General features: G+C 34.6%; 5 protein-coding genes, 1 long non-coding RNA gene and 1 other non-coding gene across 9 annotated transcripts; 4 read left to right on the forward strand and 3 right to left on the reverse strand.

Moving 5' to 3' along the window:
* The first annotated feature begins 96 nt into the window (after window positions 1-96).
* LOC112496332 (small nucleolar RNA SNORD25) lies at window positions 97-181 on the forward strand. The gene has a single exon (XR_003062874.1). It is a non-coding gene; the product is annotated as a small nucleolar RNA SNORD25 (small nucleolar RNA).
* On the forward strand, window positions 157-2,266 carry LOC102606929 (uncharacterized). The gene is made up of 2 exons (XM_006493709.4): window positions 157-1,387; window positions 1,648-2,266. The coding sequence occupies exons 1-2, from the start codon at window positions 1,071-1,073 to the stop codon at window positions 2,132-2,134; spliced, it is 804 nt and encodes a 267-aa protein (XP_006493772.1). The 5' UTR covers window positions 157-1,070; the 3' UTR covers window positions 2,135-2,266.
* Window positions 2,267-2,554: 288 nt separating this feature from the next.
* Window positions 2,555-9,829, reverse strand: LOC102607220 (putative cyclin-B3-1). The gene is made up of 22 exons (XM_052433144.1): window positions 9,697-9,829; window positions 9,180-9,242; window positions 9,024-9,081; window positions 8,871-8,934; window positions 8,657-8,714; window positions 8,469-8,517; window positions 8,288-8,399; window positions 8,066-8,095; window positions 7,296-7,353; window positions 6,708-6,765; window positions 6,536-6,629; window positions 6,399-6,428; window positions 6,252-6,306; window positions 5,674-5,970; window positions 5,469-5,588; window positions 4,410-4,499; window positions 4,168-4,329; window positions 4,010-4,066; window positions 3,614-3,712; window positions 3,337-3,515; window positions 3,072-3,245; window positions 2,555-2,937 (listed from the first exon to the last, which is right to left on the reverse strand). Exons 1-21 carry the CDS (start codon window positions 9,709-9,711, stop codon window positions 3,110-3,112), a joined length of 1,884 nt encoding a protein of 627 aa, XP_052289104.1. The 5' UTR covers window positions 9,712-9,829; the 3' UTR covers window positions 2,555-2,937; window positions 3,072-3,109.
* Window positions 9,830-11,273: 1,444 nt separating this feature from the next.
* Window positions 11,274-13,345, forward strand: LOC102607520 (uncharacterized). 2 transcript variants are annotated; one of them, XM_025093666.2, is made up of 5 exons: window positions 11,274-11,442; window positions 11,899-12,077; window positions 12,148-12,331; window positions 12,480-12,639; window positions 13,086-13,345. In XM_025093666.2, exons 3-4 carry the CDS (start codon window positions 12,170-12,172, stop codon window positions 12,636-12,638), a joined length of 321 nt encoding a protein of 106 aa, XP_024949434.1. In that variant the 5' UTR covers window positions 11,274-11,442; window positions 11,899-12,077; window positions 12,148-12,169; the 3' UTR covers window position 12,639; window positions 13,086-13,345. The 2 variants fall into 2 exon arrangements, with proteins under 2 accessions (XP_024949434.1, XP_006493774.1); XM_006493711.4 differs by having other exon boundaries at window positions 12,160-12,331.
* Window positions 13,346-13,455: 110 nt separating this feature from the next.
* LOC112496329 (uncharacterized) lies at window positions 13,456-14,998 on the reverse strand. Its single transcript, XR_008051554.1, has 3 exons — window positions 14,932-14,998; window positions 14,776-14,832; window positions 13,456-14,478 (listed from the first exon to the last, which is right to left on the reverse strand). It is a non-coding gene; the product is annotated as an uncharacterized LOC112496329 (long non-coding RNA).
* A 1,714-nt stretch (window positions 14,999-16,712) lies between these two features.
* LOC102607815 (2-dehydro-3-deoxyphosphooctonate aldolase) lies at window positions 16,713-20,984 on the reverse strand. 2 transcript variants are annotated; one of them, XM_006493712.4, is made up of 14 exons: window positions 20,822-20,984; window positions 20,630-20,727; window positions 20,061-20,157; window positions 19,879-19,944; window positions 19,503-19,562; window positions 19,347-19,421; window positions 19,150-19,234; window positions 18,988-19,046; window positions 18,580-18,624; window positions 18,115-18,213; window positions 17,929-17,976; window positions 17,775-17,822; window positions 17,403-17,486; window positions 16,713-17,009 (listed from the first exon to the last, which is right to left on the reverse strand). In XM_006493712.4, the coding sequence occupies exons 1-13, from the start codon at window positions 20,948-20,950 to the stop codon at window positions 17,430-17,432; spliced, it is 966 nt and encodes a 321-aa protein (XP_006493775.2). In that variant the 5' UTR covers window positions 20,951-20,984; the 3' UTR covers window positions 16,713-17,009; window positions 17,403-17,429. The 2 variants fall into 2 exon arrangements, with proteins under 2 accessions (XP_006493775.2, XP_024949453.1); XM_025093685.2 differs by having other exon boundaries at window positions 16,713-17,022.
* Window positions 20,985-21,057: 73 nt separating this feature from the next.
* On the forward strand, window positions 21,058-23,825 carry LOC102608109 (pentatricopeptide repeat-containing protein At1g79490, mitochondrial). Its single transcript, XM_006493713.4, has one exon. The coding sequence runs from the start codon at window positions 21,241-21,243 to the stop codon at window positions 23,722-23,724; it is 2,484 nt and encodes an 827-aa protein (XP_006493776.1). The 5' UTR covers window positions 21,058-21,240; the 3' UTR covers window positions 23,725-23,825.
* The last annotated feature ends 268 nt before the right edge of the window (window positions 23,826-24,093 follow it).

Consider the following 24,093-nt stretch of genomic DNA (forward strand, 5'->3'; position numbering starts at 1 on the left):
TGTGCATTCAGATGTCCCTATATCTTTTTAATTACTGTTAAAATAAATTATAAATAATTATTTTTTAACGAAAATGGTATCGGGAGTTTTTTTATACGAAACATTGATGATCCTACAGACCTGTAATGATTTGTGAAAATGATCACAAATGTTAAGTGAACATCTAAGGGACTGAGTTTCTTGTTCTTTCTGAATACTATTACTATACTCCCCCCATTATTTCACTCTATTAATAATTACATTTTTATGAAAATGTGTATTTTTGAAATTTTGTAACCAATAAAAAAAACGATTGCTAGTTTTCTAATGAGGAGTTTATGTGTTTCTTTTGTGAAAATGAAAAAGATTTGATTCAAGGGATAAAGGTTGAATGAGTGTATTGGAAACAAGCCTAACAGGTAATTGGGAATGTTGGACGTCAAATAGTTTGGTCAGTTCAAACTTCAAAAAGCTGGTGCTGTATTTGTCGCCGCCGAAAGAATATGCTGATGAGAGATAATAAGGATTCTTCTGCATTTGAAATTCATTTGGAAAGAGGCTCAGTTTCAGAGCCAATACAATGTTCTTCTGTTGAACCAATGCAACCACCACTTAGATTATTCATTATGGACAGCCCATTTGATGATAATTCAAAGTAAAAGAAAATATGTTGTTACAAGGGATTGATGGTGTTGAAATAGATAGAGAAGCTCCTTGGTCCTCAATAGCGGCATTGGTATTTGGAGGACCTATTGAATTGAGGCTGTGACTGAGAATAGATCAATCATTCAATTTGACATTCAAGGGGCTTCTATTTAGATATTGAGTGATAGACTATGTGAGAGTAGAAATAAACCGAAACGGAGGGACTAAGCTGCAAAATCCTAATAATATCTCATTCTCATACATATCGGTCCAAAATGCAAAGCATGAGAAACCTTCCTTCCTGGCCTTGTTTAAAACCACACATCATATTCAAACAATTCCATTTCCCATTTTACTTCCTACAACACACACAACGCACTAGTCTCTAGAACAACAAAACAAAACAAAACCCTGCACATGAAAAGCTGTTAAGAGGAAAAGAGGCCATGGCTTTTCTTCATCCAAACCTCTCACCCTCTCTTCTTTCCCAGACCAAGTCATCACCAAAAGATAGAGTTTTCCGCCACCCAATAATTTCAAAACACAACAGCGTCACTTTGTATCGTCTTGCTCTCTCTTCTGCTGTTACAAGCCTACAAATCCCGGCACTTCAGGATGCGCAGGTTAAGACTCCACCTGGTGCGCAGGATAATAAGCAACATGAAAAAGATGATTTTTATGTCAATTTAGGCCTTGCTGTGAGGACTCTTCGTGAGGATTTGCCTCTCTTGTTCACTAGAGACCTCAACTATGACATTTACAGGTGGTTTTCTCATCTGGGTATCTTTTCTTTTCTTTGCTTTTTTGTTTGTTTCTCGAGAAAGTTTTTTCTTTTGTTGACACGTAGAGGTGATTGCTTCCTGTGGCTGGGCTTTATCTTGTTGAATTTTCAAACGGCTCATGTTCTTATGTTTAATTCTGTAAATTTCATAAAATTTGAGACTTTATGAATTGACACCTTATATGTTAGTTTCCTAGAAAATTCATGATTCTTTTTTTCAATTAAAATGTGATGTTTTGCAGGGATGACATAACATTTGTGGATCCATTGAATACATTTACCGGCATTGAGAACTACAAACTGATCTTTTGGGCATTGAGATTTCATGGTGGAATTCTGTTTCGAGAAATCTCATTGGACGTACTAAGGATATGGCAACCTTCAGAGAACGTGATATTGATAAGGTGGAATTTGAGGGCAGTTCCGAGAGTTCCATGGGAGGCTGAAGGCCAGTTTCAGGGAAGTTCAAGGTATAAATTGGACCGAAATGGGAAAATTTACGAGCACAAAGTTGATAACTTGGCATTCAATTTCCCTCGGCCACTTAAACCGGCAGCTTCAGTTCTGGACTTGGTGACTGCGTGCCCTGCTAGTCCTAATCCGACATTCTTGTGGGGTCCAGTGGATGCTTATTCATCTTCATGGGTGGAGTTCTATAGGGCTGTGAGGGAGACCTTGAATCAAGAAGGCTACTTGCATGTCCAAGATGGTTTGGTTACTTGTTCATAGTTACAAGCTACTTTATGCATAGTGTATACAATAGAATTTTACCACTTACATATATATCTATGAGTTCATTTTTACATCAATGTATAATCTTTCGGCCAATGGTGAATAATGGATTTTGTTGAAGAACCAAAATGTGTGTACATAAGCAGAAATCTGGAGACTTAAAAAATTTATATCTTCTGTTTTTGGAGGCAGAGAATTCCCATTAGCTTGTTATCTAAAATCAAGTAACTGGAAATTTCGACAAATTTACTGTTACCGCCTGCTAGGTAGTGGGTAAAGGTATGTGCTATCAAAATCTAAAAGGGTTCTATTTTCCGGCACCTGTGTTATTGTAATTTGAATTTTGCTATTTGAATTCCCGGACCTTTTTTTTTTTTTTAATCTTCCATCATCGATCTCTACCTTAGTCTGACCACAAAATCCCATATTAATCTCATTTTTTGTTTGATTTGAAGATCTCTTATACAAATGGAAAAGATGATCACAACAGACTCAGTAGTCAGTATAGTAGCAAGGATTACTAGTAAGAGATTGAAATCCATTTATCAAACCAGTGGGTTAGAAACGGCATCATTGGTGAATGGTGCTATAGAGCAATATACATACACATCCACTACAATATATAAGTGCTTGTTAACTAACAGTTTCAACATGTAACAAACAGCTACTAGCAAGAAAAGTGGTACATAGCCGCAACTTGGAGTGTAAAAGCTTTAATCCTATACATCGCTGGACATCTCTCAATACTAAAAGCAAATTGAGTTATGACCGGTGATAATATATCTGAGTAGACAATTCTCCTGCAAGGTATCAAGAACAACAGCAAATGGTTCAGAAAATAGCGGAGAGAAAAAATATAGAGTAATTTTTGGGATATTATTCTCATGATTCAGAAAATTCACCTGGCACTGATTCAATTCATTACAATACTTACCTATTTACAGCTGGGTAAATATATCCACTCAAGGGAGATTAGAGAGGAAGTCTATCCAAGGGTTTGATTGCTGCAACTCCACTGAGATCAGGCCTCATGTACTTCTCAAAAGTGACCTTCAACTGTGCATTTTTAGCAACTTTATGGAACTTTAAAATCATCTCAGCACAGTCTCTGTAGTGAGCAAAGAATTGTAAGTAACATTTACCATTCGTAACAAACTGCAGGGGAAATAGTTTTACTTTTGCAAAAAAGAAAACCATACCTGATTTGGGGCACATCATATTGTGCATGCTTAGCCAGTAAAGGAGTCCACACTGGTGTCATTTGCAAGGTACAGCGTGCGACATAGATTGCTGATGCACATAACAGCGAGGGCTTGAACTTTAAAGCTTCATATTGAACCAAGCTTAACTCGACGAGGTAGAACGCCAAATGTTCAAGCTACAACAAAGGCCAAATATCACTTAGCATGCAAACCTAGAGCAGTTTCCCGTTTCTTCTAGTTCTAGTAGTAAGACATTCTGAAAGTTGCCGCATACCTTCGTATCTGACTGAGCAGCCTTGAGAAATCTTAACATAAAAACATATGGAGTAGGCACATTTAGACGAAACTTCAGCTTTTTTAGCATAAGCTTTTCCTGTGAAGACAAAGCCAGTTCATATATTGAGGATCAAGGAAGGCCAACATTGGAAGGTAGTCCAATTATCATAATGTTAACGAAACCAGAACCAAAGACACATGGTAAAACTATCACTACTATGTGTATTTTAGCATGTTTCTAAATAGTTAAACAAAGAGTATATTCAAGCAGACGGCTGCAAGAGCAAAAAGCAGGTTGCTTGCACCAATACTTATTGTGTCTAGTACAGCGATTGCCTTCTGCTAAAAGAAATTCAATCTATCAAAATAAATTCAACCCATTGAGAATGCATACCATCCGAAGCATGTGATCTCTTGTGTATGTCTCTGAGATGCTTATTAAATCTTTCACCTGCATGTAGAGGAGTACAAAGAATCAGATCAGCAAGTTCACTGATAACTTATTGAAGTGCTAGAAGAAACATTGCGTGAACTTGACATGTTTATATTTACCCTAGGATGCCAGAAGTCCTCATATTTTGATGCCAGGAGAAGGGAAGTAAGACCAACTAACTGCATTTCATTCTTCTTGATTTTAACTTCAGAGAGATAACGGTCTAACAAAATGACCATAAGATAGAGAGTTTCTGGCATTAGGTCAAATTTCAAGTGTACCTGACCAGTGGCAAAGGACTTAGTTTAGAAAAGGAAAAAGAAAGAGAAAAGGAAATTCATTTGGAAAGATGGATGTTTACTTCAATTAGCCAGTTGATCAAAATGCCTCGCATCTGAGGGGTAATGTCCGTCTGACTTGACATATAATTTTCCAGAGGTGGATTCTGTGCCTGCAGTGGAAGCAGTTCAGCTAAGCAGATCACAGACTAAATATTATATAAGGTACAGGTAGGAGTATTTTGGTTAAAGTATATTATAATTTTATTACCTAACATTTTTTGACATATCATTTTACTATCGAAGTTTTCTAACAATTGTTTTTTTCCTACTTAATGTTTCATTTTACCACCAAACCATTTAAGTTAATAAATTTTTTAACAGAAATTATAATAAATGTTTATTTTACCCTTAAACTGTGTAAGTATAATTTAACCCTCTAAATTAAAAAAATAAAAAATTATTATATAAAAAGAATAGTACTTTTAACAATTGATTATTTTAAATATCTATAATAATTAACTGATAAAATTGTAAATATTATACCTTGTGAAATTTCTAAAATACTGAATATACTGAAATTAATAAAATATTGTCATCACATCAGCAATTTATTAATGAAATTAATGATTTAGTGGTAAAATGATAAAAACTGAAATATTAAGTGGGAAAAGGCAATTGTCAGAAAATTTTGAGGTAAAGTGATATGTTAAAAAATTTTAGGTAGTAAAATAATAATATCCATTTAATTAAAGAATAAGGAGATAAGTAAACTAAAAAAAAAAGTATTCATATATCAAATTCTAAATAAAAACAGCTACACGTTACAAGATAGCAGAAGCAGACAGTTTAATCCATGGAATGATAAAAGCCCACACAATATAAATAGTCAAGATAAATAATTCTCTCATTTAAAATACTTCAGATCTTTGTAGAAAAGCTAATAACGAAATCAAATGCTTCTCGTTACATTCTGATCAAATAGTTAGTGAATTCTCTCATTTGAAATACTTTAGATCTTTGTAGAAAAGCTAATAATGTAATCAAATGCTTCTTATATTCTGATCAAGTAGTGAGTAGGCATACATAGGCAACACATTAATCATCAAAACAATGAAGAGAAAAAAAAAGTGAATAATCACCTCCATAACCCAATAATAATGATAGATTTCATCAACATATTCAGCAACTTCCAGTTGATTGCAGTCATCATCAATACCGGGTAGATTTTCCATTTTGACTTCACCATTTTCATCTATCAGCTACAAAATCATGCCAATTATATTGAACTCAACAAGATGAGAAGGACAACATTTATAGAATAGATAAGAACATGCCCCAACCTACCTTTGATTTAGCCATCAATAAGGATGTATAAGATCTCCTGCGATCAGATTTCTTCTTGGAAATAATATCAGAAGAATTTGTACTTGAATTGGTGTTGCCATCAATTGAAGGCTTTCCTTGAATGGCTTCATGCGAAACCACTGATGCAATATTCTCCAGAGGAGAAGACCTCACAACATCCTTTTTCTTCTTAGTTGATGTTGCAGCAATAGATTTTGATTTCTTCAAACTTGACAAACACTTGGATTTTGAAGTCCCTCGAGCATTGGAAGCCAGTATTGCTGTCTTCACAATTGGCTGGATCTCAAAAGATGAAAGGAACTTGTATTACTGAAGCTAGAAAAACAATAAAACGGAACTACAACTGATGATTGCAATTGCACCAACATATGGCTCCTGTTAATAAACACAAGCGATATTCTTTTGCTATCTATTACTTCTAGGTTTTTCAGAAACAGAAAATAAAGTAGGAGTTACTAAAGATCTGAAGAGTCCTCAAGAAGGGATAAGAAATTGGTTAAATTAGGACAGATATATGTAAACCATCCTCCCAATTGGTAGAGAGAGAAAATTATAACCTTTGAAGTACTTGTAATAGACTGGTTCACCCTCTTAAACACTGGTAAGGACTTCCTTCAATTGTAACAGTAGAAAAATCATCAACAGCCCAATGTAATTTAAACAAAAAAAAAAAAAAAATGAGACTATTTTGCAGATCAACAAACCTTGTTGGTACAGGAGGATTCCTTGACATCCTAATATATAAAAGCAAATACAATCAGGAATACCTTCAGAGCTATGATGGAGAGAACAAGACAAGAGGGTAGCACAATAAACTGAACAAACATAACAAACTTCATACCTGTTGGCAGTGACAACAGATTCACGGCCCATATCTTTGGTCTTGGTATGTTTATCATTTAAGGATGACTTTGAACCTTTGACATCTGCATTATCTTCAAGACAAAAAATACCTATAATGCAATGCTCAGCCAAGAAAATAGCAAAAGTAAAATTTCTGAACTGGAAGTTACCTTTCTTTGATGTATGGATAGCACCAACATCTTGACTTATATTCTTCCTCACTCTTCCCTACTCACAAAATAAAAAAAATAAATAAATAAAAGAAAAAGAAAGAAAGAAAGAAAAAGCCAGGTTAATACAAGAAAAAGAGAAGGAACTAAAGAGAAAAATCCTTCCATAGGAAGTTTAAAGATCATTAGCTTAGATGAAGGTTACGTGCAAGCATTACTTTCCGCCTTGAAAAATCAGCACTTTAAGTGGGTTGAAATCCATTTTTCCCATATGTTAGATATTAAGCAGTTGTAATGAGAAAATTAAATGTCCCTCCATTTACACGGTGTTGAGCCCTCAACGTTTCAAGGATTCAGGAAGAGGTACGCTCAACTACAAAACCAGGTATCAGTAGCTATTTAATAAAGTGACTACATGCATTTGGAACAGCAATACTACGGTGAAAAATGTTACTGGATGATTCTTTTTTTTCATTTGTTTAGTCAATAACAAGGTAGAAGAACAAAGACAGCAGAAGAAAGCAACAGAATTTAGAAGGATGCTAAAAGGTCACATGATAATAGTTGTATTGGTCTTTATTTGCATACCGTGAAAGATTTTCTTGAGGAGACATTCACAGTCCTTACACCTGAACCCACTGAAACCCTATAAAGATAACAATTTAAAATGACATGATTAATAACAGAAACTCATTATCTTACTGGAAAAAACCAAAAATACAAGGACATGAACAAAGAGAGAAGAATAATAATTGTTTTTATATATTGTTCATCACCCGATTGAAATTCTTGATACCCATTTACTTTGGATGAGAAAAAATTTCTTTTCATCTAAAGATTTGAGAGAGAGAGAGAGGCTAGCCGCCTCCATCAAACTTAGATTCATAACAAGTGTAAATAATATATTTTAAGTTTCTCATCATGTAAAGCTATTACCTCTTTTGTAACGTTTAATCATTGATTGTGGTGCATATTGAAGACAAATAGGAAACCATGAAATTGCAGTAACATAAACACATGGTACCACATGTGCAAAAACAAACAAACACAATCATGCACATAAATAGCATATAAAATTCCGCCGATATGCAAACTGATTTCTTTTGAATAACAATCCAACAAAAGGATACCATGAATTGCTTAAACAAAACAAAACAAAACAAACACGAGGAACAGATATGTATTTTCTTGAACAGTTCTAATTCCCCAAAACACATTTGAGAGTCCAATTGATCCCCTATCAAACCATCTAAAACAATCTGGATAACTGTCAAACTCCGGCCTCTATCATTTCACAAACCTCTTTAAAAAATAATTATTAAAATGGAGATAACAAAATTGTATTTAAAAACACTTACTGCTGCAAAATTGCACTTCTCTCACCCTTTCTGCATTTAAAAACACAAGAAACTTCAGAACTACAGCTTCGGGATTCAATGGTACACCAGGGAGCCAACATATTTGTGAATTAAATATATAAAGTATCACGAATGCCTTAAATGGATTAATGGGCAACAAGCAGCATCTTAGAAAGTCAGTTTGAGATGAGGCAAGCAATGGCAAAATGGAAAATCACCCACAATGATTTAGAGCCATCATGCACTACACTCCTTGGAACGTTGCCCTTAATATTGCTGACATCAACCAATGCTTTTCTTCCAACTTTTGAACTAGCTGAAAAAGACCAATTAACTATAAGGAGAGCTTTAAAAACATGCTACTTATGTCTGAGTTACAAAATAAACGACAGTTAAACCTCACCAGTATTGGCGTCCTTGCCTTTGTTGTTCTCCATCTTGTTCACTATCCCCTTCATAATAAATCACGCAAACAACTTCAACAGTAGATTCAAAAAGGTATTGAATATTGAAATATTTACATAACAATTTTATTCCCACCCACATGAAGTTTAAAGAGCACTAAAAACAAAGGAATGGAGAGGTAAAAACCTTTGCATTGCTCGCACTGGCCAGAGCAGCTCCATTTTTAACTGGTACTGAATTCTTTCTACAATATCAAATATGCTAGGAAATTAAAGCCTGGTCCTCTGTTTGGTTTTCAAACAAAATGCTAGATTTTTGCTAGATAGGAGAAAGAGAACATTTACTCATGCATACGTTATAATAGAACTTCATAAAAGAACCAACACAAATCTAAACTTACATTGTATTGGAATCTTCTTTCACCATTTCATTTTCAGAATAGACCTTAAAATTTCTGCCTCCCACTATCTCAAAGCAAAAGAAGAAAAATGAATTGCACATGCAAATCTAGAATTCCCAAATAATCAATTAATAAAACTACAAAAGCCCTTACCATTCCTCCGTGTGCGACTATCTTCAGTAACTCTATTAACACCCATTTTCAATTTTCCCTGCAATTTATTAAAAACACACAAGTCTAGCAAAAGTGCTAAATACTAATAAAAGAAAACATGAATAGAAAACACAAAGTTAAAGGCTTTTTTCATACTTTTGCAGCCACAACTTTGATTCTTCCTTGATTCAACACCGAGCCTTGATTCTGATCCAACATCTAGAAGAAAAAGCATTCAAATAAGAGAGAAAGTAATAATTTTTCCTTTCATTTTGAGAACCCTCACATTACTCAAAGTCATGTTACCTAAAATTAAAATAGAATACAATAAAATTCAGAATAATAGCATTTGAAAATAAATAAAGTAATCAAAAACCGACTTATTATTATTATTTTTTTCACACCAAACCGGAGTTCTTCACTCTATCAATTAATTTACTCAACGAAAACCAGAATTCATCACTCAATCATCAATCTAAGAAAATGCGAAGACACAGATTCTCTTCAACAACTATATAATTTCCAAAAACCCTAATTCTTTTCTTTCTTCAAATCTTTATGCAAACATACAATAATATGATCAAATCAAGCAAAACTTATTCGATTGATAACTCAAAATTTCATGTATGTATGCATGAAATTGCAAAGAAAAGGTTTTATGAAAAATGGGCACCTTAAGTGAAGCCATTTCTGCGGAGAGGATCTTGAATTTTGTGTTTACCGTTGCTTGTTGTGTTGTTGATTCTTTTTAAGTTCAAGAGCCGAGACCGCCTCTCCCTCTCTCTGTCTCTTTGGTTTTAGTTTTCAAATTTGTGTGAGTTTACCTTTATACCCTCCTCCGCACATGCACAATGACGACCGCATTGAGTTTAGCTTGCACGACGTCGTTTCAGGAATTAAATTAAATGAAGCAAAGCAAACTCACACAAGAGATCAATTGACCAATAATTCGAATTGATAATATATTAAATATATATTTAATTAGTTATAACGTTTTATCTAATAATCAACGAAATTTTACCATGCTCCTCTCCCGGCTTCATGTACTTTTTTCTACATTTTTCCTCAAAAAAAGGTTCTTATTTTCTTAAAGTTTTATTTAAATAATAATAATAATTGCTGCTGCGGAATTAACATGTGAGGGGTTAAAACAAAATTAATTTCATGGCCAAGAGTTAACTTTAATGTGATTCTATTAATAATGGGATTTATGCTGCGTTTACTTTTTGGATTAGAGTGGGAATTCTGAGGAGTGGGAATCCTTGGATTAGGAGTGTGGAGTGGGAGTGAGAGTAGGGTGTTTACTTAGACTAAATAAAAGTATGGATTGTCAATCAGAATCCTAATTATTTGTTTACTTTGTCTTGGATTGGGAGTAAATTATTTTAAATTACAATTTTATCCTTATATACAGAATTATAATTTGTAATTAAAAAATTAATAAAAAATATATTTGGAAAATAAAATAAATATTTTATTATATTTATAAATTAATAATAATTACTAATATTCTTAATTATGTAAATCATAATTTTTTATTAATTTTAATTTAAATTATGTGAATAAAAATTATTAATAATAGCAACACAAATGAAATATTATTATTGATAATATAGTACAAAATTAATATTTTTTTAGAATAAAATATTTATTATTATTAAATAAATAATTAATATTTATTAAAATTAATGTTTAATATTATTAATTTAAATATAATATTTATTTATTTTTATTTTATTAAATTTAATAAAATAAATATGATATAATTATTATTTTTAATAAATATGATATTATTTATTTTATTAAATATGATATTATTTATTTATTTTATTTTTATAAGGATAAAATGGGAAGAGGGGGGAGTGGGATTCCCACTCCCATGGGGAGAGGTGGGAGTGGGAATCCACTCCCCACTCCAAAATTAGGTGGGACCCATGGATTTCCACTCCCACTCCCCTTTTTTTAAAGTAAGTAAACACTGGAGTGGGAGGAATTCACACTCCACACTCCCAGTCCAGAAAGTAAACACTATCTTAGAGTTCGTTTGAATGGTTTTTGAAAAGTTTAAAAGTGATTTGAAAATTTAAAAATTAAATTTAATATTTAATAAAAAATTAAAATAAAAAATAATTTTATATTTTAATTAATTTTATTATTTAATACAATTTAATAAATATTTTTATAATTATTACCTAACCCAAAATTATCTTTATTAAATTTGAAAACAAAATCAATATTTCAATAAATTCTATTTTGATTTACGCATTCTTTTTGTTTACCATATTTCATCTTGAAATTTAAAATCTCTCTGAACTTCCGATAGTAAGCTTTATTTAGCCGGTGAGCTACGGCGGTAGGTCCGTTCGCTAGAGCTATCTTAGCAAGTACCAACCTTTTAGCTTCAAGTTTCTCACCTTAGGTACGGTTTTTCACCTATTTTCATCTGTTTTAGTTTTTTTTCACTCTTATCACTTTGATGGTATTGTTGATTTGTTACTGTTTGCTGTTGTAATTATTATTGTGTGGCTGTTGTAGTTATTTAATGAGTTTAGCCTATGAGATGATGGAGAATGAGTTTGAAGAGGGCTATTTGAGATTTTGTTGCTTTAATTTGAATTAATTATGAAATTTCAGATGTGGCATTTTGTTTGATTAAGTTATTATGAGGCCTTGACTGAGATTTTGTTACTTTATATTGTGAATGGATGTGTTTATGGACGTATGCCCACCAAGTGTTTGATGAACTGTCTAAGAGAAAAAGAATTTGGTGCTTTGCTTTTGTTAATTGTGTCCTAGAGAAAAACAATTAAGTTATTTGCGGATTACTCACGTTAAACTTGGCACATGATTACTGACGATTCACTGTGAATAACAGTCACAAACACAGTCGATGAGTTTAAAGCAACAATAAACGAAATCCAATTTCACTCAACTCAGACACTAACCGCCCCCTGAACCCCTGCCGCCGCCTCACCACAAGTTATTGTCGTGCGCCGTCGACCTCCGTCAGCATCTGCCGTCACTGTAGTATCACTGTTGAAGCATAGTAATCAGGTACCATTTTGATTTACTCTCTTATCCATTTTTAACTTTGATTTTTGTTTCCTCGTGGTCTAAACCCTAGCATCGTCGTCAGGCCGTCACAAATGAAGTCGGTGGTGGGATTGGTAGTGTCAAACAAGATGCAAAAATCAGTAGTGGTGGCCGTTGACAGACTCTTTCACCACAAGGTTTACAATCGGTATGTCAAACGAACCTCCAAATTCATGGCCCACGACGAGAACAATCAATGCAACATCGGTGACCGAGTTAGTACTCTTATGCCTCTTAAGTAATGATGGGTGTTTTCATTTGTTTCAGTCATTTTTCCGATTTTATTTGATATGCAATCATTTCAACTGTTTTATTGATAGTTACTATTGTTATGGGGTTTACGTTTTGAGTTTGTGGCTTCAGGTTAGGTTGGATCCTTCTAGACCGTTAAGCAAGCATAAGCATTGGGCTGTTGCCGAAATTCTAAAGAAAGCACGTATCTATGTACCACCCTCAGCGGATAATGCTGCTGCTGCTGCTGTTTCAAATACCCAGACTGAAGCACTGGTTTCATCATCTTAAGGTTTGACTAGTGTATGATGTGAATTTATTTTTTTGTTGTGAACTTGCTGATTCATGATCACCAAGAATTATATTTTGTTCAAGGGCTTGATGTATATTAATCTTAGGTAATCTAATTGAGTGGTAATTCATTTCAACAGCTATTTGAATAAGATTTGCGTTTTCTGTTGGGTTTATCTATTTTGGCCTACAAATGAGCCTTGAAATTGAATGTATAAAATAATGTTTAAAGACTGAAACATTTTTTGAAGTGATCTAAGTCATTTGTGTTTCATGTTTGGTGGAATTATTTTCAAAGCTGGGTCTTTTTAAACTTTTACTGCTGTAATTGTTCTGGTTCGGTTTGTAGGCCAGTAATATCTAGAATAGCAAGATCATGTGTCCATTCAGAGCTTATCCAGTTTCAGTAAATGCAGCTCTGATGTTTTCTTCTCATTCTGATGACAGGTTAAGCTTTACGGGGACATACAGAAAGTGAGAAGACTTGGACCTAGGTAGCAGTTTCCAAGAATTGCTTGTAGCAATAAAACATGTCGGTTTAATGTTGCCGTTTTGGAATGAGTTATGCTTCTAGTTGTGTTGAATTTTTGTCAACCTTTAGACAGATGTACCTATGATTGTTTTATGCTTAATTAGACCAATGTACTTTTGATTGTTTGATGCTAAATGAAATGGAGGTATTTATATCTCGTAATTTTGTTCTAAAATTTCTTTTTAAATTATCATTGAGAGCTTGTGGAAATTGTTTGCTCTATCAGAATGTTAAAAGACTTTTGAGTTCAAATAAAGTTTGTATATTTTCTTCCCTTGCCCCTTCATGCCTGCCAATCACTGATATTTGAATGTGGAGTATCCCTTTTGTGGTGGCACTTCACTCGCTTCAAATCTTCCATTGCTTGCTAAATCATATGGCTGACACTCTTTGAGACAGCAGCAGCCAGTATTGTTGCAACTTTAAAGTTTTCTGCTTTTGACAGAACCCATAAGAAAATTCCTGCTGTTTGTAACAACCATAACGGCCAATTTATCTTGCATATGCAAAGAGTATTCAGTTAAACGGAGAAGTCGCGTTCTACTGTTATGGTTGCATCTTTTGATTGGCTGGTGTAGTACGAGGGACTAGGAATAGCACTTGCTCCAGAATTTCTTCTTTAGATAGAATGGTCGTTGCTTTTTGTTAGAAGGATAGACAAGTTGTCAGTCGATGAATCTGAGTCAACAACAGTTTGAATTTGAAAGTTTTCCGAGCATTTTAGTTTTCTACAAGCCTTGGCAAACAACTACTGTCAAACTAGGCTTAGCAAATATGCATTGGCAGAAAGCTACTGCTCTAATTAAATCTGGCGCCCCTGACAGTTTTATGTTGTTGCAGATCAAAAAAAGTATCAATACAACTCAAATCTCACAATAGCAGCAAGAGACTGTGTTTCATCAAAAGCAAATTAAAGCATTGACGAGACAATCTGGTTGCCATCATCAGCTTGACTAGATTTCAGCATCAACAATATATGAAGTGTATCTCATTTGCAAGGTACACCGTGCAACATAGATTGCTGATGCACATAACAGTGAGGGCTTGAACTTTAAAGCTTCATATTGGACCAAGCTTAACTCGATGAGGTAGAACGCCAAATGTTCAAGCTACCACAAAGGCCAAATATCACTTAGCATGCAAACCTAGAGCATTCTCCCGTTTCTTCTAGTTCCAGTAGTAAGACATTCTGAAAGTTGCCGCATACCTTTGTATCCGACTGAGCAGCCTTGAAAAATCTTAACATATAAAAGCATATGGAGTAGGCACGTTTAGACGAAACTTAAGCTTTTTTAGCATAAGCTTTTCCTGCAAAGACAAAGCCAGTTCATATATTGAGGATCAAGGAAGGCCAACATTAGAAGGTAGTCTAATTATCATAATGTTAACGAAACCAGAACCGAAGACACATGGTAAAACTATCACTACTATGTGTATTTTAGCATGTTTCTAAATAGTTAAACAAAGAGTATATTCAAGCAGGCGGCTGCAAGAGCAAAAAGCAGGTTGCTTGCACCAATGCTTATTGTGTCTAGTACAGCGATTGCCTTCTGGTAAAAGAAATTCAATCCATCAAAATAAATTCAACCCATTGAGAATGCATACCATCCGAAGCATGTGATCTCTTGTGTATGTCTCTGAGATGCTTATTAAATCTTTCACCTGCATGTAGAGGAGTACAAAGAATCAGATCAGCAAGTTCACTGATAACGTGACCATAAGATAGAGAGTTTCCGCCATTAGGTCAAATTTTAAGTGTACCTGACAAGAGTGGCAAATGCCTATCATCTGAGGGGTAATGTCCGTCTGATTTGACATAAAATTTTCCATAGGTGGAAGCAGTTCAGCTAAGCAGATCACAGACTAAATATTATATACAGTAAAGGTGGGAGTATTTTAATTAAAGGATATTAAACTTTTACCGACTAATATTTGTTGACATGTCACTTTACCACTAAAATTTTTTTCCTATTTAATATTTCATTTTACCATCAAACTATTTAAGCTAATAAGTTTTTTAATAGAAATTATAATAAAAGTCTATTTTACCCTTAAACCGTGTGAGTGTAATTTAACTCTCTAAATTAAAAAAAAAATTAATTATATACAAAGAATAATACTTTTATCAATTGATTATTATATATATATATATAATAATTAATTGATAGAATTGCAAATATTATACCTTCTAAAATTCCTAAAATACTTAATATATTGAAATTCCTAAAAATACCATTGTGACATCAGCAATTTATTAATGAAATTAATGATTTAATGGTAAAATGATAAAAGCTGAAACATTAAGTGGGAAAAAAGTAACTGTCATAAAAAATTTAGAAAATTTTAGGTGGTAAAATGATAATATTTGTTTAATTAAAGAATAAGGAGATAAGGTAAAAAAAAAAATGTGTGTGCGCGCATGCCCGTGTCAAATTCTGTTTAAATAAAAATAACTCCAAGTTACAACTTACGAGATAGCATAAGTAGACAGTTTAATCCATGGAAAGAAATCATGGAATGATAAAAATCCACACAATACAGATAGTCAAGATAATAATTCTCTCATTTAAAATACTTCAGATCTTTGTAGAAAAGCTAATGGCGAAATCAAATGCTTCTCATTATATTCTGATCAAGTAGTGAGTAGGCATGCATAAAGGGGCATCACATTAATCATCAAAATGATGAAGAGAAACAAATTGAATAATCACCTCCATAACCAGATCAAATCAGGCAAAACTTATTCAATTGATAACTTAAAAATTCACGCGTGCATGCAATTGCAAAGAAAAGGTTTTATAAAAAAAATGGGCACCTTAAGTGAAGCCATTTCTGCGAGGAGGATCTTGAATTTTGTGTTTACCGTTGCCTATTTTCGTGTTGATTCTCCTTTTTTTTTTTTTAATACTGTTATACAGGACTGTAGGTATTACAATTAATATTTACAAATAAATTCTACAATTAGGACCTTCTTCGTGGCGTATACTCTGCTGAAGAGCTGCCCAAATTCTTCAAACCCTCTCAAATATTCGAGGGCTGTCCACTCTACTCACATTTCGTGAGGAATAGACTGGCTCCACTCAATTATTTGATAATTGAGGAAGGATTGTAACTAAGCCCCATAAATACTTTTATGGAGACTCGAACCCTTGCACTCATTATTCTAAGTGCAAGAGTTCTCCCACTTGACCAAAGACCCATTGGTCGTGTTGATTCTCCTTAAGTTCAAGAGTGGAGTCCGCGCCGCTCTCTCTCTCGGGCTTTGGTTTTCAAACGTGTGTGAGTTTACCTTTATACCCTGCTTCGCACATGCAATAATACGAATTAATACCATATTAAATATAATTAATTTGGTGTAACGTTTAATTTAATAATCAACCAAATCTTACAATGCTCCTCTCCGTCATCATGTACTTTTTTTTTTCCTTCCTCAAAAAGGTTCTCAATTTCTTAAAAATAATTATAATATTGCTGCTTTGGAATTAACATACCGTGGGTTAAAACAAAATTAATTTCATGGCCAAGAGTAAACTTTAAAGTGATTCTATCAATAATGAGACTGATAATATGTATTGGTATCTTGATAATCTCATCGTAAATATTGCTAAAACACAAGTGTTACAGCGTTAATAATGTATACTAATCCGAATATAAAATACAAAATATCGATAATTAGTTCAAGTCAACAACTTAGAAAGCATGGCAATGGCTTATCCCCATCACAACTAGGATTGTTTTGGTTCATCTCTGCAGGATTTTTGTAATTCTAGTCTACATGCAAAACATATTAGGCAGAAAGGGTGCACTGATGCCCATTTCAGCTTGATATCTTCTTGAATCTGCAACAAATCACTAAGAAGATAATAAATAAACTTGCAATATGACCAAGCATCACCGAGCACAGAAATATACTTTGAATTTGGGAACGCGCGACACAACACCATAACATCAAAACGCAGAAAGCAACTAACAAGGTTTTACAAGAAAGGATTTTTGCTTGCGATAGAACAATGCACTGATTGGATTTGTAATGTTTCATCGATCATAAGGAGAAACAAACAATAAGGAGAAACAAACAAACACTCTTAAGAGAACCATAAGGAACTCAATACTATTGTCATTGGTGTGCATGATTAACACTTGAGAATAGAAATCATAAATTCTTGGTAGATATTTAAGGAACATATAAGCACTGTATATCATGGCACAAATGAAAAGTTATGCTTGCTTACCCATAAATAGAAGCCTTGAAATTCTTCTTAATCACGAAATGGTGTGAGATCAATGTTCATGCGTTGTTTCCCCTTGCTTACTTTCTGTAGACATCAATTAAAAAAAAAATCCAGGTCAGTATCCAATATAGGAACAACATAGTGGAATACTAAATAAAAATGTCATGCACAAGGAGAAAACAAAATGTTGCCCTGTGCCTGGGCTATGGTAAAATTTCCTCAATCAAAGCTCCAGGAGGTTGATTCATATGGGTTAGATATCCCATGAGCAAAGAGTTGGTTGAGTAAATTTTATGTAACATTTAAATTCAACCAATCTATTTTCCAAGACAAATGAAACAATTCCATTCAAAGATGGGACGAAAAACTTACAGCTATGGCCACAAGCTCCTCTAGCAGTTCCTCCAAATTGCGGAGAGGCTATAGTCATGATATACCAAAAAGGAAAAAAGAACAAAAATCATTGAGACTAGTGTCAAACCATAAAGATAAAATTTTCAAGCCGGTGAAAAAAAAAAAAACTCACCCATTGGGTAGGGCCATCAACTGGTGCATTAAGAGGATCATCATGTACCTATGCATCCAAAACTAGCTCTTAGAAGTGCATATATAAACACAAAAATGCAAAAGAAGAGCAAGAGGCACTAGCCTCATTTATCACTATAAAGCAAGAAAGTAATACTAAAAATCTCTTTCAATAGATTCTCCATACCTCCATAAAAACTCCATCTACGCCAACAGCAATTGCCGTCCTTGCAATGCAAGGTATCAATTCACGAAGACCACCACTGGCAACACCTCCTCCATCCAACTATAAAACAAAGAATGAGTTCAGCCTTCTTTATGGAAAATAAAACTCAATATTAAATTATGTCCAAAAAATGCAAAAATTTAGACAGCATTAAAAATCAAGAAAATCTAGTTGCAAAGGAATAGATAAGAAAATGTAGCATCCTAGGTGGAAAAGTAGCTTAGATAGCTAAAGAATCTCAAAATCAAGCAAATATAATAGCTGTAATCTCTCCCAAATTCTGAAGCAAATGATGGTTTTCTCATCATACTAAACAGTTACCAGGAAAGTTACATGGAATACAATTGTTAAGGTTTATTATCTGTTTCATAAAACTAAGATATGGGAATACCATTGAGTTATGAAAGATAAATGTACAAACCACACCTTCTTGCCAGCAGGCTGTTGTAATGAATGCGTGACATCAGCTACCTGCAGTGAAATGCCATCATTCATTAGATTTTTAAGATAAAATAAGTAAATTTAGCCACCTCCAATTTGAAGTTAGTTTCTTGACAAGTCTTTTATAATATCAAACAGTTGCTATGTCAACTTAGTTTGCAGTGTTTCCTCTCAAATCATAAATATGCGCAACGATTCCCTAATAAAAATTCTTGGGAGTGAATTGAGCAACGTGCTCCACATGAATAAGACTTCTTTTCCATGTTTGTAGATGCTACAACAGCTTTGTGCAGCTGCCACATATCTAAACAGTATATACTCTTCAAGCCTCAGAACAAAAAATAAGACTGTTCTAACTGTCAAGACGCACGTCAGAAATGAGCAGTCACTTACAACAGGACAATTAGCTTCTCTCATCCACTCCAAATTCCGTGGATCAACAATCAAATCATCTACAAGCCAAAGTGAAATTTAACACCAGTCCAACAGAATATGGAAACACGCTAATGATGCATCAATTACTTCAATCAAACTGCATAGCAAATAAATCCTTACTATAGCCAAACATGGTTCCTCTCTCGCATACCATCACATTTGGATTTCCAGCCAATCTAACCTTCTCTGCAGAATTTACCATTACCTGCAGTTTTGCAATGTTACAAGTTGCTAAATGGCAGGTAAAGATACCTGTGTATGCATAAAATACTTGCAATCCAAACATGTCAATAAAGATTTAACTGAAATACACTCACTGAGGAAGCACAGAACTGTCCTTTTTTAATATTAATAATTTTTCCAGTCTTGGCTGCTGCAACTAGAAGATCTGTCTGTTATTAAGAGGTCAACAATGAGATGAATTAATTTGATGGAAACGCATTGAATCTTCTGGTCCTAGAAAATAACTTAACCTGACGGCATAAAAATGCTGGAATCTGGATGATATCCGCAACTTTGCCAACTTCTTCACACTGGCCATAGAAAGGGGAAAAAATTCATCACATATGGAACCGGGTTTGAGTAGATGGAATGACAATGAGAAAATTAAAGAAACAATAAGCCCAAAGGAAATAAGCGAGGATGTAAGAATATACACACCATTGTTCCTCACACATATGAAAAAAAGAAACATTCATTGCAAACACAAATGGACTCAGTCATTGACTTTATTTTCATTGTCAATGCAAGAATTGTATAGACTATGTGTTACACAAGCAGCGGTGCGCAGGAAATAAAGAAGAATATGAGCAATGTAACAGGTATTCAGAAACATAAGTACAAAATCACCTGAACAGTTTCATGCACATCAGTCACAATGGGAATGTCATAAGCTATTTTAACCTTCTCTAGGATCTGTCACCAATTATAAGAAAAATTGAAACTTTATTACAATGTGACATCCTATCACAGCAAGATCCAAAATTCTGTAAAACAAAATGCATAAAAAGTATTTTAACAATCATAAACACCTTCAAGCCTTCAACCATGCCGGGACCACGAAATGACTTGGAAGATGTTCTATTAGCTTTGTCAAAGCTTGACTTGAAAACAAGCGGCAACCCAACTCTGCAATGAAAAACCTCTCTCACAGCAAGATCCACAAGATAGCCAAAAATTCAATCCAATCTCTTCAAATAATAGCTTGGCGATGAAAAAAACTCCATACTCATTTCTTTTAAAAGGAAAAAAGATGAACAGATAACAAAGCAGATTCAACATTCACTATTGAGAATCTCTCATGGCTGAAATTTTCAACTACCGATCTTTTTGTTTTTACTCGATGTTGAGACAAAACAGAATAAGGCATTGCATAAGAAATATAAAGCTGTAAAAGAACTTCAAAGACTCGTAACAAGACAATGTAAAACCAAAAAATTTCCACATTAAAAACCCAGATCTTCTCCAACTAAAATAAGCTGATCCCATATTTTCAATCGCCTTAATTTTCCAAAAATTAAAAATCCAATTCTTCGTCATCATTGAAGTTCTTTTTCATAAAAGTAAATATAGATTGTGATTAGAAATAAAATGAACCCACTTGGTAGAGATACTCTTGATGTGCTTGGCCATGCGCATTATGTGTTCCTCTGATTCAATCACATTTGGACCCGCCAACAAGAAAAACGGCTCAGCTGCCTGTCAGCACAAGTCACAAATCCAATCACACGCATTATGAATCACTAACAATTCGATGCCAAAACTAACTGGAAGAAAATGACAAAGGTCAAACCTTGAGTTGGTTAAACAAAGCAGTTGATGGATCCATCCCTTCGTTTTGCTTTGAGAGAGAGAAATGAGTGACTGAATGAGAGCGTGCAAAGATTTTACATTTATTATTTTGACAAAGCATCTGTTCCATGAGTTGGCAGTTTTATAGCTCCTTTACGAAGTTACAAATATACCCTTCAAACGGGGTAATTGCTTGCTTCTGTAGTGGTGCTTTCATTTTAACCAAAACCCAAAACCCAAAACCCTTCGAAGTCCAAGCCTTCATCAACCTGAAAACCAAGTGGCCAGTTCCAATTTTACGCCATTATTTGCTTAAATAGTGAATTGAGACTGCAAAAGAAGAAAATTTTTGCGCTCTGCACTGTAGAAGAGTAACAGTTTTACGCGGCAAAATCAGGTTAGTATTTCATATCTACACTTATGATTCGCCGTGTGAAGAAATTGTGCCCAAGAAACCTCTATTTATCACTCACTAAAAACCCTAATTTTAGATACCCATTTCACTCTAATTTCATCCATCACCTAGATTTTAACCATAAATTTATAAAAAATACAAGCTTTAGTAGTAGGCTAGATTATGGTGAAACCCAGAATTTTGTTAAAGACGCTATTTTTTTTAGAAAGCCTAATTATGTAAGAAGTTACTGTTCTGGAAAGAGTGGTGATGGTGAAAAATGCAATGAATGGACTGAGGAGATAGAGTATTTAGATGAATCGGGTAGTGTTATATATACTGGTAAAGGAATCAGGTCAGTTGAGCCCGGTTTTGATGATCATGTAATGGTTGGCGGGATAAAGAAGCCATTTTTGAATGCTTCAGCAGTTGCGAAGATTGTTGAGGTTGTGAATAGGTGGAAATGGGGGCCGGAATTGGAGACCCAATTGGATAAGCTTCAATTTGTGCCTAAAATGGTGCATATAACTCAAGCATTGAAAGTTATTAATGATAGTGATACATCGTTAAGTTTGTTTAGGTGGGCTAAGAGGCAGTCTTGGTATGTGCCGGGTGATGAGTGTTATGTTATGTTGTTTGATGTGCTGAATGAAAGTAGAGATTTTGATGGGATGTTGTCATTATTTGATGAGATGGTTCATGATTCAAGTAAAAATGGGATTTCCTTGTTTAGTGCATATAACAGGGTCATTCAATATCTGGCTAAAGCCGATAAATTGGAGATGTCATATTGTTGTTTCAAGAAGGTTTTAGATTCAGACTGCAAGATTGATACGCAATCTTACAATGTTCTTATGACATTGTTTCTGAACAAGGGGTTGCCTTACAAGGCTTTTGAGATATATGAGAGCATGGAAAAGGGAGAGTGTTCATTAGATGGTTCAACTTATGAATTGATGATACCAAGCTTGGCAAAATCAGGACGTCTTGATGCAGCTATTAAGCTCTTCCAAGAGATGAAGGAAAGGAATTTTCGGCCAAGCTTTAACATCTTTGCATCGCTTGTTGATTCGATGGGGAAAGCTGGGAGGCTTGACACTTCAATGAAGGTATACATGGAAATGCAGGGCTGTGGGCATAGGCCATCTGCTCCTATGTATGTTTCTTTAATAGAGTCTTATGCAAAAGCGGGGAAGTTGGATACTGCTCTTAGGCTTTGGGATGAGATGAGGATTGCGGGGTTTCGGCCTAACTTTGGTCTGTTCACCATGATTATTGAGTCACATGCAAAATCGGGGAAGCTTGATATTGCAATGTCCATCTTTACTGATATGGAGAGGGCTGGATTTCTACCTACTCCATCTACGTATTCATGTCTCTTGGAAATGCATGCTTCCTCTGGACAAGTAGATTCTGCCATGAAGCTGTATAACTCAATGACCAGTGCAGGGTTGAGACCAGGCCTAAGTACTTATACAGCCTTGTTGACGCTTTTGGCTAAGAGGAAGCTTGTTGATGTGGCTGCCAAAATCTTACTTGAAATGAAGACCATGGGATATTCTGTGGATGTGAGTGCAAGTGATGTTCTAATGGTATATATTAAGGATGGTTCTGTTGATCATGCTTTGAGGTGGCTACGTTTTATGGGTTCTTCTGGGATTCGTACAAATAACTTTATAGTCCGACAGTTGTTCGAATCTTGTATGAAGAATGCTTTGTATGAGTCAGCCAAGCCTCTTCTTGAGACCTATGTTGAATCTGCAGCTAAAGTGGATCTCGTACTTTATACATCAGTTCTTGCTCATCTAGTACGATGCCAGGACGAACAGAATGAAAGGCATTTGATGGCAATCCTTAGTGCCACAAAACACAAAGCACATGCTTTTCTGTGTGGACTCTTTACGGGCCCAGAACAAAGAAAACAGCCTGTGTTATCCTTTGTGAGGGAATTCTTTCACGGTATCGATTATGAGTTGGAAGAGGGGGCTGCAAGGTATTTTGTTAATGTGCTTCTCAATTACCTTGTTCTTATGGGGCAGATAAATCGAGCTCGATGTGTTTGGAAAGTTGCATACGAGAACAAGCTATTTCCTAAAGCAATAGTCTTTGATCAGCATATTGCTTGGTCCCTTGATGTTAGAAACTTGTCTGTGGGAGCTGCTCTTATCGCTGTCATGCACACCCTCCATAGGTTCAGAAAGCGAATGTTGTATTATGGGGTTGTCCCAAGACGCATCAAATTGGTTACAGGACCTACATTGAAGATTGTGATTGCACAGATGTTGAGCTCAGTAGAATCACCATTCGAGGTCAGTAAGGTTGTGTTAAGAGCCCCTGGAGATTCTGTGATGGAGTGGTTTAAGAAACCTATTGTTCAACAGTTTCTTCTGAATGAGATTCCATCGAGAGCTGACATCCTCATGCACAAGATGAACATACTGTTTCCCTGTTCTGCACCAGAGCTCAGATCATTGTCCCCTCCCAAGCCACTAATAGGTAAGGCAATGTAACCATTGGTAATTCTTTTCTAAAGAGTACTTGTGCAATTGTGAAATAGAATTGTAATGATTTCTAATCTCTTTGGTGGCTATAAAAAGGGAAATTGCACATATTATTCAGCTAATTTTGAGAATGATTGTCTAGAAACCAGCGAATAAGAGTCAATTTTGAAAAATGACCGGCTTGTAACATTTTCAGAATCTTTATACGGGGGAGACCTTATCCCATTAAAAATCCAAATCTGATGCTACACACAACGATGTATTTTATAATTTGTATATGGATCTAGTTACGGTCGAGATTTTATAATTTGTACATGGATCCGGTTACGGTGGAGATGCTTAATCATAAAACACTCATTCATAACTATACAATTAAAA

The sequence above is a fragment of the Citrus sinensis genome, chromosome 9 (genome assembly GCF_022201045.2).
Source record: "Citrus sinensis cultivar Valencia sweet orange chromosome 9, DVS_A1.0, whole genome shotgun sequence".
In the NCBI taxonomy this organism is placed as follows: domain Eukaryota; kingdom Viridiplantae; phylum Streptophyta; class Magnoliopsida; order Sapindales; family Rutaceae; genus Citrus; species Citrus sinensis.

What these genes read in the sequence shown, in the direction of transcription:
- LOC102606929 (XM_006493709.4), top strand. Translation starts at nt 1,071, where the DNA reads ATGGCTTTTCTTCATCCAAACCTCTCACCCTCTCTTCTTTCCCAGACC. An exon ending in CTCAACTATGACATTTACAG is followed by an intron (nt 1,388 to 1,647) that starts GTGGTTTTCTCA and finishes GATGTTTTGCAG; the next exon opens with GGATGACATAACATTTGTGG.
- LOC102607220 (XM_052433144.1), bottom strand. An exon ending in TCTGTTGTCACTGCCAACAG is followed by an intron (nt 6,429 to 6,535) that starts GTATGAAGTTTG and finishes TTTATATATTAG; the next exon opens with GATGTCAAGGAATCCTCCTG. An exon ending in TATTGATGGCTAAATCAAAG is followed by an intron (nt 5,589 to 5,673) that starts GTAGGTTGGGGC and finishes ATGATTTTGTAG; the next exon opens with CTGATAGATGAAAATGGTGA.
- LOC102607520 (XM_025093666.2), top strand. Translation starts at nt 12,170, where the DNA reads ATGAAGTCGGTGGTGGGATTGGTAGTGTCAAACAAGATGCAAAAATCA. An exon ending in AATGCAACATCGGTGACCGA is followed by an intron (nt 12,332 to 12,479) that starts GTTAGTACTCTT and finishes TTGTGGCTTCAG; the next exon opens with GTTAGGTTGGATCCTTCTAG.
- LOC102607815 (XM_006493712.4), bottom strand. Translation starts at nt 20,950, where the DNA reads ATGGAACAGATGCTTTGTCAAAATAATAAATGTAAAATCTTTGCACGC. An exon ending in CTTTGTTTAACCAACTCAAG is followed by an intron (nt 20,728 to 20,821) that starts GTTTGACCTTTG and finishes TTGTGCTGACAG; the next exon opens with GCAGCTGAGCCGTTTTTCTT. An exon ending in AACAGCCTGCTGGCAAGAAG is followed by an intron (nt 18,214 to 18,579) that starts GTGTGGTTTGTA and finishes TTTGTTTTATAG; the next exon opens with TTGGATGGAGGAGGTGTTGC.
- LOC102608109 (XM_006493713.4), top strand. Translation starts at nt 21,241, where the DNA reads ATGATTCGCCGTGTGAAGAAATTGTGCCCAAGAAACCTCTATTTATCA.